Source organism: Poecilia reticulata, linkage group LG8 (genome assembly GCF_000633615.1).
Source record: "Poecilia reticulata strain Guanapo linkage group LG8, Guppy_female_1.0+MT, whole genome shotgun sequence".
NCBI lineage: Eukaryota > Metazoa > Chordata > Actinopteri > Cyprinodontiformes > Poeciliidae > Poecilia > Poecilia reticulata.
Genome location: NC_024338.1, coordinates 13,218,688 through 13,227,430, shown reverse-complemented (window position 1 = coordinate 13,227,430; position 8,743 = coordinate 13,218,688). Strand labels below are relative to the sequence as shown.

Here is an 8,743-nt window from a genome sequence, read left to right as displayed (position 1 = left end):
ATCCACAGTTTTAAACTGTGGATTTAAAACTGTTTTCCTAAAACCTACCATGGTCGCCAAACAATGGAGAACGCATGGGCCCAACACACACCTGGTCACACAAACAGGAAATTGGCCACAGCCCTGCCAGCTTCCTTTTCATGGAAGCTCATTCTATAAGGAAGGTGCGACACCTTGTGGTGCCACCTGTTACACATCCATAAGTGAAGGCAGTTATGCTTTATTTGTGTGTAAATTCCAATGGTAGCTCTATTGTAGCATAAAACCATGTGGCGCAGTAAAGTTACAGTTAAGCTTTTCATGCTACTATTTATTTTTAAGCATTTTCCAGAAGGCAGATTTTCACAAGCCGATATTATTGAAGTCTTTACTCACCAGCATCATTTCATAGCTAATTGGAAAGAAATTTAAACTCTTACTATTGTTAAATTTGTTGTTGTTGTTGTTGTTGTTGTTGTTGTTGTCATTTTATTCTCGTTTTAGCCAGTAGAACATTTGAACATTTAAGAACTGACATCCATAAACCTCTAATCAGACTTAATTAACCTCCCATAGGCTTATAACTCGCAATTACGGGTAGATTCAAGGCTGATCCTCTCATGCTAACAGAAGGTGGCATCACAATATGCATATATATTATTCTTCTAAATAAGTCTCTAAAGATTTATTTACTTTGTGGTGATTTTAAAGATTTTCTTAGATTTGAGGTGCTTTTTTTTTACTTTGAAAACATTTTTTCTTTGTATGGCCAGATACAACAACCACATTACATAATGGTTGGTTTAATTCCTGTGCTCCATGTTGTAAGAAGTGTCAAATATTTATACCAAATGGTTTGTTGTATTTTTTTTTATTAAAGAAGCTGTGATGTCTGCAAATATGTGCTGAAGGCACCATCTAGTGGAAATACAGGCTTTCTTCACAAAATTGCATTACGTCGACATTTATAAACTGGTTCATGGTTCCTTTACTATGTATTTTTTAATTGGCAAATTTGATTTAAAGGATGATATGTGTGCATATGTGCATTATCCAGCAAATTCTTCTGTTTGTGAATGAATCTACTCACTACTGATATTTGGGGAAAGTCAGCATTAAGTGATTTTACACTAACAGTAGAGACAGGTCGCAATAAATACAAGTAACGCTATTAAATGTTTGCAAATGTTGAAGATGTAAATTTAGAATTATATCATAAAAATCTCAGTTTTTATAGATAAGGTTTGGACATCTGTGAAACAGCCAGAGCTCCAAATAAATCAAAATACCTTGTTTGCAGTTATGTTAATCCCATTTGTATATCTATATTGATTGGTGTTATTTTGCTCAAATAATGCTTTCACATTTTATTCCAAGTTGGATCTGCATTTGATGAGAATGTTGACTGTATGTCTGTCGCCAGGGGGTGCTGTTAGCAAATTCAAAGTTTGATTCTTGTCTGTTACATCATTGTTTACATCATTTTTATGTAAACAGTTCTTGAATAATGAAAATATATACATATATTATAAGCTTGTTTTCTGTTCTAGTTGTGCTATGAGAAACTGCCCTGCAATTATTACATCTCATAGTGTGGCATCACATGTTAAAATGTAGCTTTTAATTGCAATTATTTCAATATGTCATCACCAAAATGTCAATCATTGATAAATTTCATATGTAAATGATTCATTTTAATCCAAAACCTCCACCAATTGATATAAATAGTTGTTGTCAAATTGCATTATGTAAGTAATTATTTTTCCAGATTTGATTGGTTACATAACTTCAACTTAAAAAAAGAAATAGTTGGTTCAAAATTTTGAAGTCCTTGTGGATTTTCCCCTCATCCAAGCAGATTCAAAAAGAAGCTCAGATGTGGACACGCATAATCACATCTACAACTGTCCTTTAACAAGCGTGTTCCTTTCTCTAGCCGTGCATTTTTAACACTAATTAAGCAATTAAATTTATAATAATTTCAAAGTCAGAGCTTGGGGAAGACTAATTCAACTTGATGCTAGTCTGTTTTATACATTCCTAATTGTTTTATGGTTCACCAGCAGAAGCACTGATGTTCAAATTTGAAAGCTCTAGTTAGAGATTTGAGGTGACGTCAACCAACGTTGTCAATTGTCCTCCTTCATCAGATTTGTTTCCTTTATGCAACACATTAATATCTCTAACAGTGATGCTGTCCCACATTATGATGACCTCACCACTATGCTTGTCATATCGTCATAACCTTTGAAAGCCTTATCTTCACTCCTTTAAACATTTTTTTCTGAGCCCTCTCATAGATCAAAGTGATGCACAACTGGTGACAATACAGACATCGTTTTTAGTGTCTTGAGATGATATGTATAAGTTGCTCTGTGAATGAAATGAACATAAATTAAATAAAGTTTCTAAAAACTTGCTCAAATTGCTCAGATGAGTTTGGCATAACTAAAGGTATCACTCAGACACTTTAGCTAAAAGAAGAGGTTAGAGGGTAATCTGCAGCCCACTTCAATGGGCTTAGTGCTCTAAGCAGGAAGCTGGGGTGCCAAGTGAACACATACAGGTGCTGACTCCCTATAATATGACATTCATACATCATGAGTCGATGTGAACTTCTGAGCATACCTGAACAAATAACTTAAGTCTTTACTGAGGAGCGACATTTATTTCAAACGGGTTATTCAAAATACAAAACAAAACCAAAAAAAAAAAACAGAAGAAATTACAGTTTAGCTAGGCAAAAGAAATTACAAGCAAAGACACAAGTAAGAATACATGGGTCAAAAATAGTAAGTAAAGAAAGCACCATTTTTAATGTTACAAAATTTTAAACATTTTTATTTGGAATATCAAGTAAAATGTCAAATAAAAAAAAAAACTTCAAGATTTTATTAACACTTTTTTCCTTTTTTTTTGTCCTTTCATACATACACACATATTGTAGTAGGGTAGTAAGGCACAATGTTAAGAGCATCTGGCATTAAGTGGAGGTAAGACAATAAAAAAAAGACAGAGCTTGATACACTGGAAGCCGAAGCGACATCTCTTTGGTACAGCTGCATGATTTGGAAGAGACACACTATCAATGAGCATGACAATGTTAACTCGACAACATTATGTACAAAAAATATGTAAAAAAATGTTATAAATATGTCTAAAAAAAACCACAGACACTATTTACATCTTCACACTGAAGGAAGGTAGGGCTATTCAACGTTTCACACTCGGTGGATTATTTTGGGATGTTGGGAAATCGATTGTCACCAAAACAGTTGTTGGAATCCACAAAACAGATTGCTGTGATACTTTCGACATGTGATGGGAAAACTGTATTGCTTGGATGTCAGTTCATTGTCTGTGAGTGCAGAAGGCACAGTGCGATGTTGTGATGACGAGTCTCCAAACTCTTTTCTTTTCTCCCCCAGCTTTCTCTGCTCTCAATCTTTCTTCCTCAGTATGAGATAAATGAGGCCACTGATGAGACTCAGAGGGAAAGCCACCCAGGCCAGCACGTAAGAGTAGCCAAAGCCTTTCCCATTACTCGGTCTCATCACGGTGTAGATAATCGCTGCGCACATCACAAAAACACCTGGGAAAGATTTTATTTTTTTCAAAATGAGAGAAAGAGAGAGAGAGACAGAGAGAGAGACAGAGAGACAGAAAGATCAGGAGGGTTGCAGATGATGTCATAGCTCAGACTACTTCCTTTCAGGGTGTAACCCCTCTCAGTAATAAAGTCATACTCACTCGCCAAGATCTGGAAGATGGAGGTGAAGTAGAAGCGTCCGCCCTTAAACAGTCTGAACAGCTGATAAGCGAAAGCTAACAGGGAGACGAAGCAGAAGACTACAGCCAGGATCATGAGGGCTTGCACAGCCTGGATCCAATCTAAGAAAAAGGAGAAAGAATAATTTTCAGTCCTCATAATCTATAACAACAACAAACAAGGTTTGTTATTCTGGAATGTGCATAAACCTTCATTGCTGGCCTGTGAACAGCTGTAGGCTTTCGGTTCTGAGAGGCAGCTATACCAAAGATCGCTGTGTCCTTTTTCATCTGCAACCCATTGCTAAAAAAGAACAAAAAAATAACAATTAAATAAAAAAAAAATACAAGCAGTCATAAGCACAAACGTGTTATTCTTGTTTCCAAAAACTACAACACCAAATTGCCACACAATAAAGCCGCTGCAACCTTAAATAGAATGCGTCGCTTACACTGGATGCTGTAGACACAATGAGGAGGATGAAAACGAGGAGGTGCAAAGCAAGCACTCCCAAAAGAATGCACAGCATGTTGGATACAGATCTGGAGAGGCATAAGAAAGCAGAGGTAAGAAAAACATCGATTCATTCAGCAGCTCAGCACAAGTATTTACTCATTTCGACACCAGGGGGAGGCATTTCCTCACTTCTGCACCGACCGCAATGTTTACCTCAATGTGAAAGTGTCCCATTACATCGAAAGGAAAAAGAGAAAAAAAGACACTTTTTAAAAGCATACATTTTTTTCCTTTAATGAGTAAAGCATACTAAGATTAAACGAATATAAAAACACTTTGTGTCAATTCAAGACGCCGAGCCACATAATTATTTAAATGTGAAAATGACTTAATTACTCAAGTCTTATAAACAATGTTTTCATAGTTCCTTCTAGCAAAAACAACTTTATGAGAAAGCTCTGCTTGAAAAGTTTTTTTTTTTTATCGACAGTCTGTTTTACGAGCAGTCAAACTCAATCCATATGCGAGGGAAAATATCCCAGTAAGCGCCGCCGCCATGCGTAAACTTAGTTCGTCTCTGTTTTGTTTTCTCAAGAATGAAAAGTCAAAACTACGACAGTCGAGACACGTAAACCGCCGAGATTTGAGCTCGCGACATCATTTTTGTATCGCTACAGTAAATCCAAAGCGGTTTTGAAGTCCAAGAAGGCCTGATAGTTAAGTGAAATAAATGGTTCTTTATGAACATATACACATACACCAAAGGGAAATAAAAACAAAACATACGTTTAGTGACTGCAAAAAAAAAAAAAAAAAGTTTCAAAACTTAAATCCAACTTACAAAAGGTAGAGCAGAAGTTTTCAGTGGAAAAGGGCGTGTTGAAGAGAAGTGAAGAGTTGGGAAAGAATCGTAGCGCTTCTGCTCCTCTCGGCTCTCTCTCTCTGCAGTTACTATTCCAGATGTGTCTCATGCAGCCCAATCAGTCTGAGAACACCGCCCTGCAGGCCCTGCACGTCACCGGAGGTCTGCTCCTTTCCAACCCCCCCTTCTTTCTTATTCCCGCGGAATGATATGGGCTGTGCTGAAGTTCGGAGGGCTGTACAGGGTGTCCAGTAGTATTTTGTTTTCTTGCTAAAGTCTTGGAAATGCAAGAGGCGTTGGTCGGCTCAGTATTTTAAAGCTTACCACTCTGCATTCTGCGTGGCTGACACACCTAATAAAGCTGCATGTTGTTTGTCTTTGTTTGTCTTATCCTTTTATAGCTCGGTAGAAAAACTCAAGTCCTGTCTCTCATTGTTTTGGCTGTTGACAAATTGTGCTCTTATTGTGCGTTCCCTTTTATTGCACTAATAAAAACAGTTTAACTCAAAACAATAAAACTGGCATAGCATTAAATGCCAGTTTAATAAATAAACATGGCTTTCAAAAGTCTGCCTTCTCCCTATCAGAAAGGCAACTTTTTTGTCAATATTACAGTCCAACCAAAAATGGGACAATCCCACACAAATTCTAACACATCAGCTTTAAAATCTGTCATAGTCACGCTTGGCATTTATGAAACAGAATGTCACGATCTTCTTCAGATTATTTTACAATCCAGATAAATCATAATTTAACTGGGTGAAATTTGTGGATCTCTGTATTTTGCCTCAATTATGTAAGGCTGAACTCCTAGGTGGAAATATCCCCCTGTCTGATATTATCTGTGCTCATCTCCATAGTTTTCTTTGAGGGAAGACTTCTTCAGACTGAATGGGAATATTTAAAAAATCAAAACAAATTATATTGAAACTCACTTATTTTTGTCAATTCTAGTAGTTTCACATAATTGCCATCTCTAGAGTCTGTTCTTAAGAGAATCCATGAAATCAGGTGACCTGCATGGTTAATATGTAGAAAAATTTTTGTTGTTGTTGTTGTTGTTATATTCTGCATTGGGATTTCTCTTGTTGCATTTATGTTTCTTTATTAGACTTGAACAGTTGTTCAAAAATAAAATGCATCTCTAGCTTTTTATATTATTCAAACACATAAAATGAACTGATCTGTGATTACGGCATTAGGGAATGACCTTACATTTTATAAATATATCCTAAGGTGACATGAGAACCGACTGCCTTATGACCACAGCTTAGATTTGCTTTTTGCTGTGTACCTCAGATAATGAGCTTAGCTTGGTATGAAGAATGACTTTGACATAAACGTTTTAGCTAGCTTAGCTTTAGCTAAACAAACTAAAGTTTGATGTAAACTTAAATGTGTGGTCCAGCACAGAATGTTTCTTAGTCTTTTGGCAGTTCTTAGCTTTTACCAAAGTGTAGTATTCATCAGAGGCAAGCAGTTCCTGGCCCAGTTAGGCCTTCTCTACACAAAAGGGTGGTTTCCTGAGTAAACCACTTATTTAACAGTTAGTCTGAGGAAAACTGACAGCTCAACCACACAGCCAGTCCACTGATGTTTCTGTACTGATAAACATAACAAAGTTACATCAAACCGAAAGCCTGGAGCTTGTCTAATTTTGACGAATATCACACAAACTCACTATCAAGCCAGAAGCCATGCATTGTGGACAAGCCTTGGAAAAAGGAACAGTTCAAAGAGACAGACTACATGTCTCAGCAAAATGTTTACAGCAATAATAACATTTTGGATGCTCAGCTTGTGACGGGCATGGGTATCTGGGTTTAGGTGCAGGGTTTGTTATGATCAATTTTCTTGTTGGTTCTTTGTGATAATTAGTCTGTCCAGATTCTGTGTGTTGTCGTCTCTGTTATTGTCTCTTGGTTCATTCTTTCATGTTTAGTTTCATAGTTTATCCGTGTGCTCTGTCTTGTGTGCATTTTCATTTATTTGTCTTAGTTGTTTGTCAGGCTTGTTTCATCTTTTGGTTCGTTTTTGTCTCAGCTTGGACAATTAGTTAGATTAAATTGATATTTGTTTATTTTTATTCATTTGATAATGCATTCATTAGTAGACTTTTGTTTGTAGCCTTCTCTATATTAAACACCCTGATAGTTCACCACAGATATTTACCCATTCAACAAACCCCAAGCATTCTTTGCTGGAGAGTAATATTTGACTAAACCAGCGTCGTCAGTTAAATTATAATCAAATTGTGTAAGCAGAATTTGTCCAAAAAAAAATTGTTGCAAATGTAGTGTAACTGAATTGAATATTAGATGTGCAAACTACAAATTGAAATACATTTGTTAGGTAAATTTGACCTGTCATCTGATAGGCAAAATTGTATAGTTCAGCCATAACTGTAATTCTGCAGATTTTTTTTTACTCCTTAAGATCGTCATATTTTACAAAGCTGAGCTGCTCCTATACTGACTGGTCAGAGATACATGTCATTCTTTGTTCTGCTCAGAAATTGCTTGTTTGAGTGTTGTTGCCTGTGAATGAGCCCTCTAGAGGACTGATGGTATGCACCGAATGCCTGTGCACGAGCGTGTGTATCTGTGTGTGTCTGTGTGTGTATGTGTCTGTGAGGCAAGCCCCTTATTCACTTCTGTGTGAGTACAGAGACGGGAGAGCTTGTCCAGTGCCAAAGGGAGTTACCATAGTGCAATGTTTGGATCATACTAAATCGATGGAACTCTCCACCCAAACAAGATTTAAGGATGAGTGACCGACACTGCAGGCCATGGCTTGCCAGGTCTCTGAATCCCTCATCTCAGCAGCGTGGCAAGGCTGTAAACCAAAGCAGGAGGATGATACCAGTGAAAAAAAAAAAATCACCCAGTTTAGACTGGGGTATCTCTTGAAAACACCCCAGTCTAAACGTAACTGCCGTCGGAGAACCAAACTCGGGCCTCTCACCCACCGGCCCTTGAAGTTTTTGGCTCGGTCAGGTGGATTCCTGTGGTCTGTGTTAGTAAACACAGAAAGGAATGAGACTGTTGGCCGCTGCCCGGGCCGTGGGCTGCCAGGTGAAGCAGTTCTGTGTGTCCTGGCAGAGCAGGAGTTGGGCAAAGAAGCAGAGCCCATTGACACCATGAGCACTCAGCTATAACTGCTGCTGTTTGTGAGGATCTAATTGAAGCAGTGGTTTGGGGGCTTCTGGGAGGCAGAGCCAACAGCAGCAAGGTGATAAGATGAATATGTCTGATCTTGTGGAAGCAGGTGGGAGCAAACTGTACACAGAAACTTCAAAAGCTTAAAATATAAACCTTCATTGTAATATTTTCTTGAGTATTGTGGTGAAAGATCAATACTAAATTGAACATAGTTGTAAACATGAAACAATTCTTAACTTCTGGCCACAAAGTTTAAAATTACAAAGGAGAACGACAAAGAAATAAACCTTTGTTTCCACATATAATCAAAGAATATGTGTAGGGAATATTAGTTATGCACTCTTAATTGTGGAAGCTTCATTTCAAGGAGCTTCTGCCGTTTCTTTATCACTTACAGATTTATTCATAAGTGGTACTCCGATAAACATATCAAAAATAAATAATTTGGAGCTAATAATGATGTTTTTTTTTTATAAAACTAGCAGATATTTTCCAATGAATATTTCAGAAACACTT

At 37.2% G+C, this 8,743-nt stretch overlaps 1 protein-coding gene across 1 annotated transcript; it reads right to left on the bottom strand.

Moving 5' to 3' along the window:
* Positions 1–2,627: 2,627 nt before the first annotated feature.
* pmp22a (peripheral myelin protein 22a) lies at positions 2,628–5,212 on the bottom strand. Its single transcript, XM_008416142.2, has 5 exons — positions 5,046–5,212; positions 4,200–4,290; positions 3,958–4,051; positions 3,730–3,870; positions 2,628–3,571 (listed from the first exon to the last, which is right to left on the bottom strand). The coding sequence occupies exons 2-5, from the start codon at positions 4,275–4,277 to the stop codon at positions 3,420–3,422; spliced, it is 465 nt and encodes a 154-aa protein (XP_008414364.1). The 5' UTR covers positions 4,278–4,290; positions 5,046–5,212; the 3' UTR covers positions 2,628–3,419.
* Positions 5,213–8,743: the final 3,531 nt, after the last annotated feature.

Excerpts from the sequence above, each read along its gene's own strand:
- pmp22a (XM_008416142.2), bottom strand. The coding sequence starts at position 4,277 with ATGCTGTGCATTCTTTTGGGAGTGCTTGCTTTGCACCTCCTCGTTTTC. Across the intron at positions 4,052-4,199 it reads TTGTGTCTACAGCATCCAGT|CAATGGGTTGCAGATGAAAA; the intron begins GTAAGCGACGCA and ends GTTCTTTTTTAG. Across the intron at positions 3,871-3,957 it reads TTCACAGGCCAGCAATGAAG|ATTGGATCCAGGCTGTGCAA; the intron begins GTTTATGCACAT and ends CCTTTTTCTTAG.